Source organism: Numenius arquata, chromosome 4 (genome assembly GCF_964106895.1).
Source record: "Numenius arquata chromosome 4, bNumArq3.hap1.1, whole genome shotgun sequence".
Lineage (NCBI taxonomy): Eukaryota > Metazoa > Chordata > Aves > Charadriiformes > Scolopacidae > Numenius > Numenius arquata.
The window spans coordinates 23,617,984-23,641,044 of NC_133579.1; the positions used below are offsets into that span (position 1 = coordinate 23,617,984).

Sequence of the window (23,061 nt, forward strand, 5' to 3'; positions counted from 1 at the left end):
TTCTGAAAGCCAATTTTCACATATAGTGATCTGCAGACAGCAGGGCTTGCTGACTGGCTAGCTCCAAGCAGGTAGGATTTAGTTTATGCTTGAAAATCAGCCAATTACTATTCACTCTGCTGTCCCTTGGCTGATAATGAGAGAAGGCTGTGTTTTTCCTGAGCAAAGGATACAGTGGAAAGCCTCTACATTGCCAGTAGCTGCACTGGGCAGGATTTGTCCCAAGAAAGCATTTCAGCTGGCTTTATAAGCAGCGTTTTCCTGAAATGCCAAGCTAACAAGATATAGTCAGATCTGTTTCTTATTGACAATCCATCTAAGGTGAGGAAATCATGAAAGAAAAATTTTAAATTCATAGCTTAGCTCTGATTAACCCTCTTGAGTGTAGTGAAGGTGACTTACTGTGGAATAGTGTTGTTTCATACTGGTTTCTGTGTTTCTTGCTTTCTTCTTTGCATTTTAAGGTGGTATTGTTGCAAAAGGCAAAAATAAGAAATGATGGACTGACTACAACTCAACTATGGATTCTGCATGTATTTGATATGCATGGTGTATTCTTAAGCCTGGGTTAAAACTAGTGTTAGCAGAAACCAAATATTCTTTTAATTTGTTTGTGAATTAAGTTCTGATAGAACTACTGCTTACAAAATGGTTCTTTCCTACCTGACTATGAGTTAATTAATGCCTCTGCAAAGAAGTGTCTTCTCTCTGCACTGTCTCTGAATCTACTACCATGGAGGAATCAGTTAAAATAAGGTTTAAAACTGAGAGGGAGGTTTGCCTGCTGTGTTCATGTACTTATAAGGAAACAACCTCGTGTGAAGTTCATCCAAAGTTTTGTTTATTTGTATTTTTCCCAGGCAAGAGAGATGTCCAAGAAAGTTTTATCAGGAAAGCCAGCATAATTACAATATAGCCCTGCTGAACGTTACATCATGATTAATGTTTTTAAGGTTAAAATTAGAAAGTGCATTTCCAATGCCATCACAGTTAACACTATAAGTCAAATGAAATAAAGTCATAAAAGCAAGAATGTGTTCTTTCAGCTCGTTACAGGGTTTTTGTTTAATTTCATTGAGATTCTTTAGTGCACAAAATATCTGGGACTGGGATATGCAGAAGCAACAATTAATACTGAAGTATGGCAGCGAGAAACTAGCAATTAATAAATAACACTGAAGCATTTATGGCCAAGTTCTGCCAGTACAAACATCTCTGTTGCCTTTTAGTGTGTTGATTCTTACAGTGATAGGCCTACAGGAGACTTCAGTAAGTGAGTAAGTGCGTGGCACTGGGGTGTGTTTTACCCTCGATGCTGTTTCAGTTTCTGGAACAGACTTGGGAGGACTTTTATTAAAGCTTTAGCAGCCTCCAGGTTATATGACCTCATTCTTCTTGACACCCTAAAGTATGAAAGACTGATCTGTATGCACTTGGACAGTTACTGTTGAGTGGTGGGCCTATACGTTTAAGAGATAACTTGACCACAGTTTTATCTCAGACTTAAAAGTTATTTGCGGTATTTATAGGAGCAGAGCCTTGAAAGTCAATTTCAGTGTATACATTATGGTAGAAAACAAATGTCTAAACCTACTTTGAGAGAAGTTATTGTGGAAAGACTTCATGATCACAGCCTGAGTTTTTGAAGTTTTGGTAGCAGAGCTTTGTTCTGGACTTTGCTGGCCTCCATGGAGGCACTAAACCCTTAAGAACTCCTGGAAGGGTGAGTGAAAGTTAAATACATGCTGTTCAACAAGCATATGGGAAAGACTGCTCTGAACAAATCAGATTATCAGCAGCTGATCAGATCTTCAGGTATCTTCCATTGAGAAGCCAGCACAGAGATGATCTGTACTGCTGTGTGGCAGTGACGATGCAGTTACAAAGACATAGCAATTTATCTTGCTAGTTGATGTGATTGTTCTGTAGATCAGCAAAACTGGGATCTATCACTTTTCTTTATAGTATGCTGACTATTTTAGATGGAAAGATTGACATTTTATTTATTTTATTTTATTTTATTTTATTTTATGTGGAACCTAATCTTACACTCCTTAGTGTAATCTAACCTAATCTGACACTCCACCTGATCATGCAAAGATCATGGTTTGCAGAGCTGCTGACCACTGAAGAACGTTCCATGAAATAACTGAGACACTGACAAAACTGAACACTCTTGAAAATCTGATCACATAATGATACCCCTGCAAATTGCTGTTGATAAAATCTTGGGCACGCATTATTGAGTAGGGAAAAAATGTATTTCAGTTAAGGGAGATGTTCCCTTGCCTGAAGTCAGTGATATTTATAGTTTAAAGTAATATTTAACTGCAGGTTTTTACACAACTTTTTCTGAAAGGGCATTTTGTTCTTACCTCCAAGTTCTAGCATGGTTAAAAGAGCAAATAACGTGCACTTATGGATTATCAGATCACTGGACTGGCAGAGCATTAGTAACCCTGTAATTTTGCTTCCTTCTGCAAAACTCTCTGTAAATTATGCTACTAACAGTGAGTGTGTCCCATTTAAAAGGTTCATTAGGAAAAGGAGAATTCTTGAACTTCTTAATCTATTACCTTGTATTCTGTTCTTCCATAAATTGTTTTGTTTTTTTTTTTTTTAAATCTCTGGTTTTACGTTTTCATGTGTATTTTGAACGTTTTCTGCTAGATAATGTGTTTGGGTGTTTTTTGATGGTGCAGTTGCAAAGGAAATCATTGCTTTTTGGCTTTTTTGGCCATGCACTCTAGTTGTCCTTGAGTGGTCCAGCTGGAGGCAGTCGCAACAACAAGCAGCAAGCTTTGCTTCAGTAGAAAGGGACGACAGTTATCTTTGCTACTAGAAACTGCAGTAACTGTTAGGTGTTTATAACCACCTCCTTATGCTGGGTGAGCGCACCTACTGACTGGAAGGAGGTTTATTGCGCTCTTTTCAAGATGGAATTTAACTGCTGCAGGTATAAGTCTTGCGTCTTGTCGGTCCATCGCCTCCATCAACACATGCTAACAGCTGCCACTGCCCATGTACTGTCCCTGGGGAGCCTTTGGAGCTTAAAGGTATCTGTTCATTTTCTGCACATTTCTAGCTTTAATATCTATCATTGAATTTGGTCTCAGGTGGACCAAACACTAGCCTGTGGATTTGGCATTCTGCACTAGAGGAAGGTTTTAGAAGATATTTGTTCCTTGTTTAAGCTGCTTGCTTTTCTAGAAATTGAAAAATGACCCATAGATTTACAGGTCCCTTCTGAGTAAGTGCTGGGGACAAGATTCAGGTTTTACTTGTTTCTTTGTGTGTTTGCTTGCTTCCCTACACCGTTTTTCTGTATTCTGGGCTAGTTTATCACGGTCGAATTGATCACATACCCCAGTAGCAATACCAGTTGCTAGAACAGGGTCTCACAATAACAAGCAGAAATAGAGGCTCTAGAAAGCTCTGTGTACAGAGGCAGCTGCTTAAGAGTTTAAACCATTCTTAAAAGCTGTGTGATATTCCATTTCCTAATATGTTTGCGTTCCCAGAGCAGCAACTAACAACTACTGGTAATACAACTAATGGTTGTGATGTATACAACTGATCATTTCTGTTGAATTTTTTCAATAATGCATTTAATTAGCTTGGGGTTTGGGGCGTTGATTTCTTTTTCTTTTTCTTTGCTTTTCATTTTCTGGTTGCAGTATGTTGTTGATTTCTTTTTTTCACAGCAGAAATCTTTGATACCAGCTAGTACATTGTGTAGCTAATGCGGTACACCGCAGGCTTTACTGTTAGGCAGCACAGTACCTTCTCTTCAGACCACCTTCTCCCGCAAGGGGGCAACTGCTGAGAATAACCTTCCTGCCTATTGTGCACACATCTGTTAAGTTGATGCTTAGAACAATTATAGGCTCTTTCTCTCCCTGCCACGAGTCTCTGGAGTCAAATTGCTCGGTTCTTCATGACAATAAATCCTCCAACCCTACCTAGCCTCTAATGCTTTTCTATTCTGGCTGAAGACAGGTAATAATTTATTCATATGTCAGAAAATAATTTGAAAAATGTCAAGAAGAAAAGAAAAATGGGGTAGAAAAGAATTACTTTCTGAGACTTTAGGGTAGGTTTTCAGGTGTTTTTTTCCTTTCAGTGTCCTGAACATGAAAGGAGTTTGGAGGCTACATGTAAGAATTGGAAAGGAAAGCAAGAAAACACTTGCGAATACTTGAGAAGAGCAGGAAACCCTGTCAAGCACTTTTAATTATGATTGTCTTATCATTTGGATAGTAAGATCGAGAAGAACATATTCAGCATGGCAGAATAGGACACTTCTTGTGGAAGAACATTTGGAATCCAGCTTGAAAGACTTGTCAGAGCTCAGCTCTTTCTCTGGCCTGAAAAATGCTATTACTTTTTCTAAAGATTTTTCTTATAATTTATTATTTTTTTCTTTATAAAGAATGATAAATTTAAAATCTTTAGGAAGAAATTAGTGTTTAGGATCTCTCCCTAATTGTAATTTGTGATTTCAGAATCTGAAATGTACAAATCTTTAAATCACGAGACAAATTATGCTGTCTTTAAAAAAAAAAAAAAAAAAAATCAGGAATAAATTGTTGCATGCTATCTCAGAGCTGTCAAAAAGAAATGACTGCTACAAACTTGGGCTCAACCATCTTGTATCTCAAGTGAATCTGTAGGAAAGAAAACTAAAATGATAGAAATGAAAGAAACTTGCCACATTGCCCCTCAGTTTCTCAATTTTTCAGTTTCTTAGTTAACGTTTCTCAGTTACGTATCTGGCTTCTTGCAAGGGGAAAAGAAGAGGGCTGTGTAGGCAGAGGATCTTTCCTCACCTTTCCTGCGGCTTTACCAAAAATGTATTCAGATGAACAATCTTGAATCTTGAATCCTGTGGTTCCAGAATGCAGTGGAGCCATTCAGATTTTCTCCATTAAACCAGGTTGTGAATCAGGATTCTTGAAGCAATAGTGTTGTTATTTTTTGTCCTTGATCAAGCTTAAATAATCTTAATGACATGTCATGAACTTACAGACTCTTTCCAGGACACAACTCTGTGGAAAACTGCCTTTTCCTAATCCTGATTTTAGCTATGCTCCTTCAAAGATGATAGCAATAGTAATTTTGGGGGGGTATTTGTTTAAGATTTGAGAGAAGGGAAGGAGCTATTCAGAGATAGTGTTTTCTTACAGTGAGTAAAATAGTCACCTTCCATTTACCAGTAGGAGAGGTTGGCCAACAACCTTTCTAAAGCTGTTGTGACTTTAATTGCCCAAAAAGTTATATTGAATCCTACATTATTAATACACAAGCAAGCTAAACTTTCACTATACTGTATATTAATTATCTTACTGTAGCATTCAAAATTGCACTGAGACCATGTTACGTATCCAGGACACTTATGTAGAAGTAAAATACTTATTGTAAATTTCCATATGGTTGAGAGTGATCTAAATCTTGTCATACTTCAGAATGAAATCTCACAAAAGTATCAACTGTTCTGTGCTGTAAATAAAAAGGAAAAAAAAAAAAGTGTCAGTTTTGCAGCCACAACATCAGCTTGAATTTGGTGATTTCAGAAACTGTAGTTTTAGATTCTGCTGTTATTCCTACTTTGAGACCTTCTGACATTTCTTGTGTTCTAACAATCATAGCTTCCTGTTGTTTCAAATGGCTTTTGCTCCTGTTATACGAACTACCAAAGCAAGTAAAAGACAAGTTGAATAATTATAGGGAAACCTGTGAAACTAACTATATACGCAGCGTTTATAAAAGCAGAGAAAGTAAGGGGGAGAATACAGAACTTCTTTAAATGGTCTCTGCAAATTATGGATGATAAAATTATCCTTTGAAATTGCTGAAAATAAAAATAAATTTTTAAAAGTCTAAAATTTTATCCTATTCCCATCCTTTTCCTTAAACTTGGGCTGTAAGTTCCATCATAACTGTGATGTTATTTGCCTAGTGAGATGGTTTTGACTTGCTTATGGTATCATAGAGTCACAAAGTCGTAGAATCAGAGAATGGTTTGGGTTGGAAGGGACCTTCAAAGATCATCTCATCTAACCCCCCGCTGTATAATAATATAGTCGATAATATATATGTATAATATATTACTACATTTTTCACTAAATACTTGACTTTCAGAGTGAAAATTTTATTTTCAAGGAGATTTCAAAGTATCAAAACGTGGACCCCAAACTAAACAAATCTGTCAATGTGTGGTTTTGTAATGCTTTAAAAGTGTTGGTTTCTTCACTAGAGAAACACTTAGGCCAGTACGTTATCCATTTGTCCTCTATTTAGCTGATTTAAGATATTTCTCCAAATAAGCCACTCGTTGCTTACTGCAGTGTAGCAGTTCAGTAATGGATTCAGTGTGGATGTTAAGTTTATAGTACCTGATGGTATTTTACGTTTGTTTATTCTTATTGGCTCGGTGATTTTAAAGCAGTGGTTTAAAATTGGGGTGGCACACTGAATTTCATGGGTAAGACATGTTGGCTAGAAACAGACAGGACAAGGTATGTGCACAGTGATGTGGTTGTTCTCAACGTTTTATGTTTTGTAATGTTTCCTGTGGGCTGGTGCCCAGCTCTGGCATGACACTAGAGGAAGCCCTGTGTGGTCGTCTACAAAAGCCCACGGGTTGTTGGGAAAAGCACTGCCAAGGTCATGGCTGCCCTGGCATGCCAGGGTTCTTTACTGCTTTCCCTGCTGTTTTGCAAAGTGATGTACTGCAGCAAAAAAACATAACTTCTCTCTCACTTCAGGAAGTACAATTTAGGAGCTGGGATAATTTGATGGATAGTGTATACTAAGAAAAATATTAGAAACCAGGAAAGGCCACATAGTCCATTGAGGCTCATTTCATTCCAAATACACCTTCCCTAGGTTATCATCCAATTGTTAAGAGAAAGAGTAATGTTATCCATTTTTTATAATTCCACTTCTGGGTATTACAGAGATAAATACCTAAATGCTGGGAACTAACTTTCTTTCAGAGCACTATTTCAGGAGAAAAATACTTAAATGCAGATAGGTGGGATGACAGAAAAGAAATTGACCCTAAATGAAAAATATGATGATAGTGATATGAATATATGTGTATAGTCACGGTTTCTCAAAGTCCCCCAGAGACAAGCTTCCAATCATGCAACTTTCAGAAAGTAACCTTTCCTTTGATTTATTGTTTCAGGACCAATGCAGGAGACAATATATGACTTTTGGAGAATGGTATGGCATGAAAACACAGCCAGCATAATCATGGTTACTAATCTCGTAGAAGTGGGAAGGGTAAGTGATTTTTGTACTTAAAAAGATGAAAGACTTCCAAGGTGTTTGCTTTTGGAAATTAAATCTCAGACCAACAAGATGTTTATATACTGAATATAGCACATAAAATATTTATGACTGCTTCTGCTAAGAGGTTCATTATCAATTATTTTTAAACATGCCTTGGATGCTTGGCTTTGATAACATTAGCACAATAAAAAAGTAACTGATAAAGCTGCATTCTGTACAGCACAGCTTGCAAAGACTGCCAAAGAGGGAAAGCTTCATGTCTTTGTATATATCTCAGACATATCGTTTCTGTTAAGGGAAGCTCGGGAATTGGTTACAAAGCAGGTTACAGGTATGGAGTCTTGGTTTTTATAAGGGAGGCTGAGGGGGAGTAATTTTGAAACAGATTTCTGAGAAAACTAGTTAAACTATGATATTGCACCTTCTTCACAGTATACTAGTCTAATTCAACCTGGTTTGTTTGGGTTTTTCTTCCTGTAAGCCTTCTGGGCTAAAACAGAAAAATAATAGCTTTACTCATTTGTACACTATATTTGTTGACCAGGAGGTTGTCTTCAGGAGCAGACTAGTAAAGGAAAGCTTTACTTTGTTGATACTGTGTACTTTTCTTTCTTTGCTTGGTGACTTCTAAAGTAGGCCTCCTACTCAAGTCATTATGGCTAATTTTGTTTTCAACAAGTATTCAATGGACCATTTTCTTTGTTTCTCACAACCATCAATAACTGAGTCTTTCAATTTACTGCTTTGTCTATGCACTGGTGTCTTAGTTCTCATCTGGGATGCTTTTTTTCAAGAAAATTTGCTTAGGAAATGGGCATTTAGCTTTCATTTGGAATGAAAAAAGCCCACTGTCTTTATTGCAACTACTGCAATTATTGTAAATCAAACTGTTGAAATAAAAAGTCAAGTGCACATATCTTGATGTGAGCCACATGGTTTTAAGAGATGTTTTTAATTTCATGCTGGTGGAGTGGCTGATACCCCTCTGCTCTGTGGCATTGGCATGAGGAGAGAGAGAAAGCACTGTTTGTGTGGTGTGAGTCAGTGTTGGATCTCGTCTCCTTTTTAGCAAGTTGAGTTTTACAATCTCAATTTATTCTTCTTTGCGTCCTTTGCCAATTGTTCATATAAATCCTAAAGTTTAGATATCTGTGTGCCGAAGCCTGCCAGCAGATCAGGTGCCAGTATTATTTTTAGATGTAAAAAAGATGGGATTTGTGGCTGAATTTTAACACCTGCTGCAAGAACATGTGTACGACTAATTGCAGAGACCAAAAAGGATAATGGAGGCTGCTTTAAAAATTCCATCCCTTGAGTGAGGAAGAAGGTAGAAATGGTTGGATGGTCACATGTCAATTCAAAATGGTTGGATTTGTAAGAATAGGAAGCTCTCCAGCAAACCCTTTCATTAAAGCTTTATACACGTTCATAAGTACCCAAGCACATAACTTAGGAAGGGATGTTTTCAGGGTATGGATAAACAAGCCTGAGAATGAAAATAGCATACCGCATGAAACCACATACTGTTTTCCTAAAGTCAGTACTTGAAAGCATTAGAGTGAACTGTCAGGTATCAGCCAGGGAGACACTAGTCTTGGTGCCAGTGTTGGTGGCCTCAACTCACAACATTTAGGTGCACAGCACGTTCCCTTAGCGGCAAGCAACAGTTTGTGCCACCGTGGAGATTTCTTCAGGGTGCAAGAGTCCCAGTGGGATACAGATCTGCAGCTTTGTTTTTTCTGGCAGTGGTAGAAATGACTTTGTTCTTACTTTCTCGGGAGGCCAACATAGGTGAGATCAGAGACCAGAAACTGAAATGAGCTTTTAATGGAAATGAGATCGTATGAGCCACAGCACAATCCAGTCACTCCTCTCTTGGTGCTTGTGTCCTGCTCCCAGAGCTGGAACCATCAGCAGCAAGGAGACATATTACAAACACACCATCTGTCCTGCAACCCCTAACACAAGCTCTGTGCCACCTTGATTAGTAATGATTTTAATGGACCGTTTGGTAGCATTCCTGCAGGGTAAACCTTGTAACCTTCCCAACCTTGAGGTTTTCTCTTTCAATTGGTATTTCTGATGTAAGATTTATCAGGGGTTATTATTTTTATTTTTTAACCCTCTTGACCCATTGTAAGCTGAGGATGAAAATTCCTTTATATTTTCAGGAAAGAGGAATATCTATTTAACATGTTTGCCACACAGTGTACGTCCTTCATGAATTAATCATTGAGGGGGCGTATGTGTGTTTGTTTACCAGGACTGGCTGGATAGTCATTAAATCAGTGCTACGAACTTGCTTCTTGCCCTGGAGCACTATGCATCAGGACTGTTTTAATTGCAGATGGAGGAATCACCATGAGGCTGTCCCTAATGCAAGCACCTGCTGCAAATGACTCAGTCCCCGCATTACCCTCCAGCAGGGTCTGGGTACATCTGCCAATATCTGTCATTATCTGAGGCATACTTGTCAAATCCATGCATCCCTTTAAGCTCTTGTGTGTTCCAGCAAGGGACCCTTGTCAGTGTTTCTGGCACCTGCAGACTGCTGTGCACCTGGTATTTAAATGGCACAGAAATGTGTTTTGATTGTTTTCTCTCTTTAATGAACCCACCTGAGGGACATTTAGCTCTTTATCTAGTAGCCTGTTACCCAGTCACTCACATTTACACTGCTCGTGTGGAAATTGAGAACTCGCTTGTGCTGTTATACTAATCCATCTGCCAGAAGTCTTATCAGAAAATCTGCAGGGCTCCCAAAGGAGGCTTTTGTACTGGTAATTTAAGCTAATGATTTCTAAACATATTTAGTCAGTTTTATGAAGACCTCATTAGAATGTGACTGTTTATTAAAAATCCAAATGAGGTCTCACAGTCATTTAGAAAAATCATTGCTGAGTTGCATGAACAGTTCTTTGATAACGGATGATGAAGTGGTTTTTAGTTAAGATTGGCCTAGGTTGACATAGAACTTGTACAAAAAAACTAAACAAAGAAGCAGCCCTTGAAGCAGCCTTGAAAAAAAGTCTCTGTCTTCTTCATGCTGGGTCAACAACTTTCCACTCAAAAGAAGTTCATGAACAGGGAATGACAAGTAATTAATGGTAGAATACACCCACATTTTAGTGCAAAAATGAGAATTTTCCAAACCACACACTAACAGGTAAAAATCAAAACCAAGACTCATAAATCAGTGTGACCAGAAGCTTTTCAAAATCATGTATTTTGGATTATATTAATGCAGGAGGCCTCCATGCTCATATCTGTAAGCACTAGCACAACTGAAGATAGTAGCGTAGTTTGAGACATCTTTTCCTGAGAGATTTAGCATAATCTGCTGGATTATTCTAGAAGAATCAAAACTTTTTATCCAGCCAGCGTAGGGGTGATCAGAAAACAGACACAAAGAGAACATCTGGCTTATTCCAAGAGACTGCTCTGGAGTACAGACTTGAAAAGACAGAGCTGGATCCTTCTGTGGAAAACAATGGGAACTGGATCAAGGTCTTCATGTACTGGCCAAAGTCTTAGGTTTCTTCTTGAAGTGTTTCAATGTTTGCACACATTGAAACATTTCTTTCCTCCTGAAAGAGTAATTCTGGGAAGATTTAGAATATATTCAATTCTGCCATCTAGCTGTCACCTCCATCTTTGCTCTTGTTGGGCTGGTACTAACAGTTGGTTGGCGGAATCAAACTTGGCATGCCGTATCATTTGTCATTTGTCAGTAGTCACTTTCTCTCCCACTCCTTGTTTTTCCTTGAGGCAGAAGAAATATAGTAATATCTGATTAATAAATGGTGAAATGCACTGATGAAATTCAGTGGAGGTGGTTGATATATAAATGTGCTGCAAGGACTCATAATTGTCTATCATGCTTTTAATATAACAAAGTATTTACAAAAAAAATCACTAGAAATAATTATAAAAAATAAAACCTCACCCCAGGAGCATAGTAATTACAGTAATTAGTGTTTCACAATTATTATCCAGAATTAGAAAACAGCCAGTGCTAATAGTGTTAATAAGCACACAAAAGACCCTTTTTTTTGAAAGAAGGCAGGGTTGACTATAACAAAATGGATGTGACACAAACAGGGGAATGAAAGTCAGCCATAGACTGAAATAAATAAATAGCCCCTATGCCTGTGCACACCTTAGCGCTGCTGAAACAGCCTCTCACTACCATCTTGTCTCTCAGGAGTGTTGTGCTTTCCTGATAGCCATCTCACACTCCTCCCGGTGAGAAGTGACTTTTCCCTCTCAGGAGCTGGCAGGACTGTACCTGCATAGGGAAAAAGAAAGAACACAGTGGTGGCATAGCTTTTCCTTTGCTTGTTTTACTGGACCTCTGGTTGACATGCTACATACACGGGCACTCTCATCTGCCTCCCTCCAAAAATGTTGATGGCTCTGACTTTTCATACTTGAAAAAAATATTGGCCACTACATGGCAGTGAGGAGACCCATACCAAGGTCTTCTGACAGAAAGGGAACATCTTCTTGCTCCTGATTGGCTAAAAAACATTCCCTATTGTAAGATAAAATCTGTCAGATAAGAGTTGTTCTACTGTTCTGTCCAGTTCGGGGCCCCCCAGTTCAAGAAGGACAGGGAACTCCTGGAGAGAGTCCAGTGGAGGGCCTCAAAGATGATCAAGGGAATGGAGCGCCTCTCTTATGAAGAAAGGCTGAGACACTTAGCCTGGAGAAGAGAAGAACGAGGGGGGATCTTATCAATGCTTATAAATATCTAATGGGCAGGTGTCAAAATGATGGGGTCAGACTCTTCTCAGTGGTGCGTGGTGACAGGACAAGAGGCAATGGGCACAAGCTGGAACACAGGAAGTTTCATCTCACCATGCAGAAAAACTTCTTTACTTTGAGGGTGACAGAGCACTGGAACAGGTTGCCCAGAGAGGTTGTGGAGTCTCCTTCTCTGGAGATATTCAAAAGCTGCCTGGATGCGTTCCTGTCCAGGCTGCTCTAGGTGAACCTGCTTTGGCGGGGGGGTTGGACTAGATGATCTCTGAAGGTCACTTCCAAGCTCTACAATTCTGTGATTTTGTGATTCTCAGGAATTATTGGGTGTGGGCCTAGCACTAAGCAGTCATATGTGCATGTGCTTGGGTCTTGGGTCCAAGCTTGGTCCTTGCCAGCATGTACAGCCTTGGTCAGCATTTCAGAAATATTTCTAAACCAGATACAAATACATTTCATTAACATAGAAAATCCAGAAGTCTTTGTGTTGAACCAGATCTTCTTCAGGTCCACCTGTCCTTTTCTTCCTGTTGCAGACAGACAGTAAACGTTGAAAAAGAACTGCCAAAAACTGTCCTGTCCAAAGACTTGTTACTGAAAGCATATTGCAAAAACCAAATAAAAACTTGATAGGAAATTCCAGCAACATTAAAACTGTGTGACATTTCCAATGGACTTGCCACCTATTCTTAGAATAAAAAAGGATATTTTTTTGGCACAAAACAATTCATGAAGCTTGCACTTACACATTTTACAAGTTTTGAGAATATTCCATGCAGAAGAACCCTCTAATAAACAAAGGTAAATTCAAATTGTATTTAAGGTTCAGATCACCCATTACAAAGACATTGCAAAGGTGAAACAGTATGTAGCTCTTTAAAACATCTCGCAAATAGCACATTTATATTTCGTATAAATGGAAGAACACTCTATCTAATTGAAACTGCCTCGAAATGTAATAAGCCAAATTACCTACATTGGAATTAGTTCAGGATACTGGCATTAGTGCTCCTTAGGAGGTGTGCCAAAGAGTTTGCAAGCATACTGGTGACTAAGATTTCATTTTAACTTTTCCATTGAAAGAAAGAAACCACATTTTGTAAATGAGAGGGAGAAAGGTTGCTGTACGAAACCCTTCCCTACCACTAGGTAATTCTAGTCTCAGTTTGTAAAACCTATAAATAGTGTCCTTCCCCATCTAGAGAAAATTTTTTTCTTAATTGCGTTTGCCCAGAACACCTGGGACCTGTGCTTATGGTACATGTATTAGATATTCATTGTTTTACTTTTGGTTTCACTGTAATTCCAATATCTGTTGTTGGGTACTGTAGAGTTTATACTTTTACAGAGTATCAATGAGAAAAAAAGAAAACAATCATGATTTAAAGCTATTGTTAATCTTTCAAGTCAGTGAACCCTTCTAGTCATGAAAACAGATGTCAGCTTTCTAGACTTCTAACCAGACATAATAAGTTGGCATTATTTCGTTATGTGTAGCAGGGGAGGAGCCCTTAGGGGAAAAAATTGGCTGTTGTTCTTCAGGAAAGAGAAGGAAGGACTCTTTGCAATCATTTAATAAAGATGTCCCCAGATTAGCAATGTTAGCATCATCAAACAGGACATTACCCTACAAGCGTTCAGCACTGTCCCATGTCACTCAAATCAGACATGGTTTCAGCTCTCAATGTTTTGATGCTTTCTTGTTTCCAGTAAAAGCTATGTTTCAAAGAATGTTAATCAACAGAGATTAATATCTTAATGCTCACTAATCCAATTGAGATAATTCACTTTGAGAAATAAATAAAAGAGGTTTAAGGATACACAAATGGATCAACCCCCTTGTTGGGCTGCTGAAGTGCTGCCAAGGTGTAGGAGGCAAGTATAAGTGCAGTTTGCAAAAAGGGCTTCAGGTTCTTCTAGTAAATGCCAGGACTAGTGAAATGTTTCATCACTGCAAGTCTCCTCACCTCAGCAGTCTCATGAAATTAATCTCTCAGTCTCTCTGTGAAGGAAGAAGTGTCCTGGAAGCACCAACACAGTTTTACCTTACCCGGTAGAGTGACATGTAGAGCTTTCTAACCGAACATTAGGTTTTAGAGCCAGAAGGCAATCCACCAATTTGGTGGTGCTCTGTAGCTCAACTAATGGCATGATTTTGCTCTTGGAATGGAAGCATGATTCAGAGCACAGGCTGTTCTACTCAATGCAGGCACATCAGGTCCTCGGAGCACAGGATCTGAGCAGTATGACCATGATTTCACAGTTGTGTAACAGATTAAGACAGGCTTTGAGGAGCTCCAGCTAATCCTGTAACCATCCTTCATCTTGGCATGGGATCACCCTTCTCGTGTGCTTTGTGCTGTACTAAGATGCACTGATTTACAGCCTTTTTTAATGCCCAGTGGAAGACAAAATTGCCTAAACATAAGCAACGAAATAGAGGCAATCCACATTCTTCTGTTGGTACTAGCGATGGAGACAGGACCACTACAATAGCTTTACCTTGGGTCATCTTTACCCTAAAGCAATTTTTGTATACCCTAAAGACTAATTTTGTTCCATGGCCAAAGTATGGCCACACCATGAGTTTGGCCTGTCAGCTTTATTTCATCTAATCCCAGCTAACAGGTTGATGGCATGCTAACAGTGTACCTGATTCTTAAGAACAAAGGGATCACACTGATTCCCTCAGGTGGAATGCATTAGTGTATGGCTACTACTGGACATGTCCAGAAAGCCAGCTGTTCTGGGCAGAAATTCAATGAGAGTGCATCCACCAGGCAACCTAGGAATTGCACTGCTGGGGCAACACAGGGCAGCAGGAGGTGGAGAATTATATCAGCTCTGAGTCGGCACTGGAAGAAGTTAGACTGAGCTAGTGGAATTCATGGAGACATCTCTCCCCCTCTGGGAGCTGTGAACAACATAACGACTTCTGGCTGCCTTTTTGCAGAGCCATTAATCTGATGGTGCCAAACAGTATCTTAAATGTTGTATTCTGTACCTCTTTTAGAAAACTGTAAAATGAGGTATAAATGAATTAACTGACTTGCTCAAAAGCAAACAAATAAAATGGAAACAAGAAAGACTGTTCCTTCTGTCAAAGGTTGTTTTATAACTTATAAAATGTTCTTAAATCACAATATGTTTTGTGTTTGAAAAGTATTTAAATAAAAGCGCTTTCAATTATTGGATGTTCTCTTAGTTCAAGTCAGCCAAATAAAAGTATATGATGTTATCCTAGCTACATTTGTAAAATCTGTTTAAAATTTTCACCAGTGAGCTTGGTTGGCTATTTCATTTTATATCCTAGAGGTTTCACTTCAAAATTTATGTCTGACTTATCATCATTACTTAGTTCAGGATTAATTTTAAATTAGAATATATAATACTGCTCTTCACTAACGACAGTCCATGCAGTGCATAGCCAGTTATATCACCTTTTTGCTAAGAATATTTCAGAATCAAAGGAAATTGGAAACTTTGAATAATCAGTGTTATTTAAACTGTTCTGTACGAACTACAAAGTATATTTCACAGCCAGCTCACATATTAATTCTGTAATATTCCTCCTATTCCAGACCTCTAAGTAAATGAATTACTGTCCTGGCTTTCATACTGCCTTTAGCTAGATGTGTCACGTTGCCAAATGGCTAAATATACAGCTTTGGAAGTCACAATTTGTGTTCATTAGCTATCCACTGCCTACATTGTTTGTTATATTTAGAAGGAGCAAAAACAACTTTCCACCTTCATTTCTAATTCTTAGTTTCTCATATTAGACTATTTTGCTGGGGGATGGAGCTAGGAGGTGGAAATAGGTAATCATCTTCTCCAAATTTCTAAAATTATGAGTAAAATAAACATGTTTGGAACAATTGGACAGTGTACCTTGGGATGAATAGATTAAAGCAGAGCATTTTCATTATGTCTCTGGCAATCACCCTTTTATCTCATCTTGTGATGAACATCTGTATTTTTTGGCACGTTGTTAGGATATAAATGTGGGGTGTATCTGAACAAACTCTCAATTATAGTTCTGCTCAGATGAGATTTCAAAATTATGTTTTCTACTTTGTGGACGATATTTACTGTTATGGTAGCAACTGTGTGGAAAAAAAATCTAATGCATTTAGTATTCAGTTCTGGATTCATGTATCAATTATTTAGCTAAACCTTCTGTTCGTAGGGGGTTTTGTGAAACATGTAGCAAATGTTTATAAAAAGGGAAAGAGATTCATCAAGTCACAGTAGCTAAAGCTGTGCTAAAAAAGAAAAACTGAACAAACATATGTTACCAGAAATGTTTCTCATATTTGATGAGTAAAACCATATTCTATTTTGTTGCAATTGTCTTTCCTTGTACAAATAAAGGCCCTGATCCAATAAACACTTACAAGTGTGATTTTGATTTACACTATTTAATCTGCTCCTGTCTTTAAGACACTTTGCATTTATTTGATAGGTCCTGAAAGAGATGCGAGACTGGTCTTTAAGCATTTACTTAACTTTTATCTCATCAGAAGTCCACAGAGTTCCCATTTCTAGAGCTTAGCACGTGCAGCAGCATTGGAGAGCAAGAGCCAAAACTAGGAAAAAAACCTGAAATTTAAAAAAAAAAAAAAAAAGTGTTTCTCCTCCCCCCCCCCCTCCCTGGGAGTGAATCATTTAGTGTTGGTCTGTGGCTCTGACTGCGGCTCTGGCACCGATCCCACAACTGTTACAGCCCCTATTCCACTTGGGAGAGTTTTCAGGAAATTGTGTTGTCATGGATCCTTCTGCTGAGCTCCAATCTGCTCTGTGCCCCAAATCCCCTGTGCAGCAGAGTAAGAAATCCCCGGCAGGCCCAAGCTGCATGAGGCACAAAAGGCTGTAACTTGTGTGACATCCCCCAATGCTTTCCTAATTATTCCACTGGATCATCTTAAATAAGGTTTAAAAAACAGAGTGGAAGCAAATCCAACAGTAGAGGTGTAAGAAGGTGGGGACTGTGCTCTTCTAAATTGCTCTTTCTAAATGTCCCTAGTTCTTAGTCATAATCCAGACTGTCTAGACTTACCAAGTTAGAAACAGGCATGTTTTCATTCAAGGCTGAGCAATTTAATTCAGCCAGGGTTGGTGGCTTGTTCCCAATTGTTTATTTTACAATACTAGAGTTGCTTTGAGGATGGCAGGCGCCCATCAGAAGGAAACAAGTCTAAAGTTAGCAACAAAGAGACGTGCTGATCAGTAGTGGTGCAGCTGGGATCACCACTGCAGCTGCACCCTTCCTACGTGCCTTGGCCAAATTCATGTGGTTCAGGTTCCACCTATGGAAAGGATAAGTGAACAGGCAGGAAAAGAGACGGGGTTTTCAGTGGGCTGCTCCAGTCTGGGGGTAGCGTGGATTGCCTTATTCTCCATGGAGAGTCAAAAAATTATCTTAGCCATAGGTAGAAAAAACCCATTTCAGAGTGTTTCCGGCAATGACTATAAAAGGGTCAGTTTGCTGGCCTAAGGGATTTGAACAATGGGAGTTTTCCAGATTATTTTAACAACACAGACAAAACAATGTGCATTCAATGTTTTTCACTTAGCTTCTATCAGAGGATTTTTGGAAATACATCCAAACAAGATAAGATCTGAATAAATATCAAGTAGATGCAACAATAGATAGCAGCAACTACTACTAAACTGCTTGCAGCGACGCTTAGTGCTTTTGAAATGGTTGCTTATTGCTTATAGCTGATAGATACGCTTTCGAGATGAGTACGTGTTTGCCAGAGATCCTGCCATTTAAGCACCATGGGATTGTCCTCAGCTTGGCCCTTGGCTGGTGGAAGACTTCTCATCTGTGCTGATGTCCTGTCAGCTGGCTGGCTGGTGAGCATGGTGGGGGGAGCAGTCTTGCTACCATTGTGCCTGGTACAGGAGTGCGAGGCACTGGGAGGACTGTCCGGTGTCCCATCTCCAAACCCCTCACTGTGGAAGGGAACTGTATAATCTAGTGTTTGCCAGTTGTCCTGAAACCGTGCTTAATACCGCATGAAATGTGAAGAATATAAAGAATTTTTCGTAGCCAATACTAATGCGGTTACTAGGTCTGAAGACAAGCACAGAGAAATAAATAAAAACCTGCTTATAGCTACCTGAACTTCAGCTCTGCTCTAGGAGCTTTCCAGCAGCTGTGTAAGCAGGAATAAGCTGTTAGGGTGCTTGTATAATTTTGTGGCTGGGAGCCAGGGCGTACGACCAGTCTGCTCTTTTTCTCTGAAGAGAATCCTGATATGGGGCTGTGTTTTTCTGGCCCTTTTACTCAGTTCTGTTCAGATTTAAATTTTATCCTGCTAAAGAGTCAGAAAAAAGGTCAGAGCTACTGACCATGCCTGGACAAACTTTTTATTTTATCGGCCAATGTTACTACTTCCGTGTGGCAAGACCTCTCTTCTGTCCAGACACTAGAGAGGAATTGTATGTGATTATAGGCTACATCACTAGAAACAAATTCTGAGGAAAGTATTTTCTTCTGCCTGGCAGGGCAAGGTTTGACTCTTTGTGTAATCCTTTATATACTGAACCTGGAATTTGTATAAATAAATCATTTTAATCATGCTTTACAGTTTTCACTGTATGCTTATACACATGTTCATCAGTTTTACCTTTTGCTCAAGACTAGACATGATAATAATCCAAATATTTTGTCATGAAAATGGGTATGAAAAATACTCTGCCAGTTGTGAAGTTTAGTTTTTTTGATTGTTGTTTTTCTATCAGTTTTCTGTTGAATATTTGAAGTGTTTGGGTTTTTTACTCAACCCATTTAAGTGTATATTTAAGTAAACCGGTAGACTTACATGTATTAAAAGATCCATTTTAAATTTTCCCTTCGGTGAGAGAAAGAGAGAAATAATTCCATGCAGCAGATGTATAACAGATGCTATGTTACCCCTAGCATGTACTGCACTACTGGACGATGGCCAGGTGCAGTGGTGGTAGTATAGCTATTACTGTGATAGGGCAGAATAAAACCAAGATATATCAGTAATGTGTTAGCTTCTGTGCCCACCATCTTGTTCACACAAATGGAAAGGAGGAGAAAATTCTTAAGTCTGTCAGCTGTCTGCATCATCATATATAGTCCCCACAATGACTTACTTCAAAAAATAGCAGAATAATAGTGCACATTTGAATATGTTAAGTACTGTGAAGTCCATCCCATCTAGACCACACCAGGGCACAGAAAATCTGAAATACAGTTCACATAAACCGACCTTCTTTCCATCTCTATATCCCAGGATAAATTTGCCAAGAACAGACAGTTCCAGAAGCCAAGTGAAATTACTATGGAGGAAAGGGTAATTAATCTCACATAACCTTAGCCATCATGCAGCCAAATATCTAGGTGAAGGCAATCATCTAGACTCTTTTTGTAGTTAACAAAAATAAAAGCACCTCTAGAAGGCATTCATCCTACTCATCTTAGTTTGAGCTGAGATGAATCCCACCCATAGTGTTTGGGGTCATCAAGTGAATTGGTGTTAAAGCCCAGACATAAAACTCATCTCTTGACTTAAAGTGTTGAGTTTTGCCATTTGACCTCTCATCGGTTCCTTTGGAAAGTTAATCTGAGAAAACAGATACTTTTCTAACATTAGAGATGATCCTTCCTGTCTGAAAAACACATTTTCATTTTAGAAGGTAGGAAGATATTTTTGAGACAAATCACCAAGTAGAGTTTGGGAAAAAACCTTCTGCTGGTAGTTATCCCTCTGGGCACACCCTGCGTTGGAAAGCAGAGGAAATGAACAGTTACTGTGACTCAGTCATGCAGGGTGAAAGTATCCCTTGTGCTCTGTACAACTTTGCCTTACTTTGCTAACTACAACACAAATCTCACCTGCAACTCTGAAGATGTCTTAAGAAAAGAAGAGGCAATATCCCTTAAACGTTAATCATTTCCACATGTAGGAGGTGTGACTGTTTTGCACGTGCTTGCATTTTAAAACAGAAATCATTGCACAGAATACAGAATAGATTCAGTATGAACCTTCTAAAATAAATTAAACTTAATTTCCTTTGTATTTTTCAAAGGTCAAATGCTGCAAATACTGGCCAGATGACACAGAGATATATAAAGACATTAAAGTTACCCTAATAGAAACAGAGCTCCTGGCTGAATATGTGATTCGAACATTTGCAGTAGAAAAGGTAAGTTTCCAAATTCAGGTTTCTAAAATACAGTGGTATCTGCCTAAGTAACTTATATACAGATTCAACATGAGAAAGTTAAATCTTTTGACTGACATCCCGGTTTTGTAGCTATTTTTTGGGTAAACGACTACCGCCCTCTTATGGTAAACTGTGTTTTTCTTTAAATGCAGCAACTTTTCTGCGCTGTCCCTCAGTGTTGGTCCCTGTCTGAGTTAGAAAAAGTGATGTTCCTTGCCTAGGAGAAATCGAAGCCTTCCTCCCAGCAATCAATTGAAAAACACATTCGTGCTGTTTTCCCATCTTACGTTCCGCACAATCAGTTTCTGTCGGTACCAGAGGCTGTATGCACCATTATTCAGAAGTCCACGGTGGAGGATACTGTTGTATGTTGGGCTGGTGTGTTCCTGGTCTGCAGAGACATAGTTGAAATGAATTGGTTTTCTTCTCAAGGCAATTTCACTTCTCACGTGGAATCAGTCTTTCTATGGAGAGTTCCAATCAGCCTCTTGTATTACTGTTTATTAAAATAATGCCGTGAATTTTTTTGATGCTTACTAGATCATGTAGCTCTCCCAAGCAGCTTACAATATATAGACAACATACAATTAACAAATAAGGTACTTACTGAAAGTGAGAACAAGCAGGGTCAGTTAAAGCTGAAGTGTTTCATGCACTTTGTGTCAATTCAAGGGTTTTAGTCAGACTTCATTAAAGGACAGAAGTGTTTTAATTGCATGTATCAAGACTCATTTGAGTTGCAAAACAATGAGGAAAGGGCCTCTTTGGAAAACTTGATATTTGTAATGGCACACTGAAGTAATGTTCTCTCAGTATCACCATGAGTAGATTTTCAACTAATTAGCTTAGAAAACTCCTTTTGATTTAGTTGCAGTACCTGTGATACGGTGGTTCTCTCTAATGATGAAATAGTATTCAATTATGGTTTTGAAGAACATAATCTTTAGCATCAAAGAATTCTACACTCTGGTAGATGAAACTGCCAAAAAGGTGGCCCAACAGGGTCTCTGCACATACATCCACAGGAACAAAGGAATTGGGTTTTTTTCCTGTTTTATTCTTCAGTCTAATACTTAAATATGCATCAATACAGCAACCTGAGGGTAATGTTAACAGAATTATGCAGTTTGAATGAACTGAAGTATTGTATGATGTTTACCACTGTACACATTGTACATCGAATTCATTCAAGCCTGTTGTTTCCTTGCATTTAGGTATTTTTAATAAACAGATGAGAAACAGTGGCTACACTTTGAAGTAGATGAAGCACTGGTTGATTTCTATTCTGCAAATTTTAAGCCCATGCTTTGATGTTAGCTTTTCACTTCTTAACTGGGACTGGAAAAAAAGACCTAGAGGATTTTACAGTTGATCATAACCAAACTGTCTTGAATAAGTGCATTAGAACAGATAGAGATAAAAGGCACTAAACATTTTATTTCTTAGGAAAAAAATCTCCATCTGAAAAGATTTCATTTAGACACTGCTTTTTAATAGTTGGTAGTTTTTCAGTAAGCCTCTAAAAGCAGTGTCAGTGTAGTCTGAGTAAAGTACATTTGTTTTTACCCTATTTTCCATATTTTTTAACTCTTCCAATGGTACTAGAAGGTCAAGTCTGTACATCTCTTCCACCATAATTCTCTCAAGTTTGTATTTCTGATGTACTGGGACTGATACTTTTCAGTCTCTCCAAGACAAGCTGTGTGATGAGACAGTGCACCCTGACCAAATGTGCAGACAATACTAAACGAAGGGTGGTGTTCCAATGCTGAACATTGGAGCCTCAGCTCCGAAGGACTTGAAGATTTGTCCAACTTTTGTAATTCAACAAGGAAAAATGCAAAATTCTGTGCCTTAGGTGGGTTAACCCCATGTGTCTGTATAGGCTATGACATCCTGGGGCAACAGCTGACATGCAAGATGATTATGGATGTAGGATATGTGAGCTGCAATGAGCCTTGTTTGCTGTGGTAGAGATGAGGAGGAGGGGTAAGGGGGATCTAATTGCAGCCTGCAACTACCTCAAACATGTTTAGAAAATCACAGACACCAAATTCTCCTCAGCAGTGGATGGTAAAACAGGGGTCAATAGCCAAGAAGTTGCAGCATGGAAGGCTTGCACTAGAAAAATTCCTTCAGGAGGAAGGTAGTGCAATGTTTAAGCTGGTTACCCAGAAAACTGTGGAATCTCCATTCTTGAAGGTCATCAGGGCTCAGGTGGACAGAGCCACTGGTGACCTGATATAGTGCTGGCTGAAGACCCACTCTGATTGGGACGTTAGACTGGAGACCTCCAGAGGTCCCTTCTGACCATCTTTTCTATTTGTGGATGAACATCTCATACCTGCTTCTAAAGTACAATTTAGAAGTTGGGGTTTTTTGGAGATAAATTGATCACTTATTTTTATTTATTTAAATGGCTATTTGGTAATTATTGAGGAGAGGGATAATGCTAAGAAAATTGAACGCAAAATTACAATCTGATTCTGAAGACCACTTCCTAGATATGCTTTATGATGTGTTCTTAAGCAGTTCCTTTGGAGAGTTCCTTTACAGCTCAACAGCTAACTCAGATGAATTACTCAGGAACATACAGCAGCACCATAAGTATTTGCAGGATTAGGGTCTACATTTTTTAACATCTTAGGGTTTGTTAGCAGTGTACATCATTTTAATTTTGTTTCAGCTGAAAGAAAAAGTAAAAAAATACAGTATTTCCAAGCTGAGAATATGCTTTTATGATTCATGCAGTTGTGTTGCTATTTCGGGTTTAGAAACCAGCAGGGAAGCTAC

At 38.7% G+C, this 23,061-nt stretch overlaps 1 protein-coding gene across 4 annotated transcripts in view; it reads left to right on the top strand.

Annotated features, from left to right (window-relative positions):
- Positions 1-23,061, top strand: part of PTPRM (protein tyrosine phosphatase receptor type M) — a 481,541-nt gene that overhangs the window by 438,653 nt on the left and 19,827 nt on the right. For all 4 annotated transcript variants that reach the window (XM_074146330.1, XM_074146332.1, XM_074146329.1 and 1 more), the window contains 2 exons: positions 7,193-7,290; positions 20,131-20,247. In XM_074146330.1, coding sequence (XP_074002431.1) covers positions 7,193-7,290; positions 20,131-20,247 — 215 coding nt within the window. The remainder of the gene's footprint in view (positions 1-7,192; positions 7,291-20,130; positions 20,248-23,061) is intronic.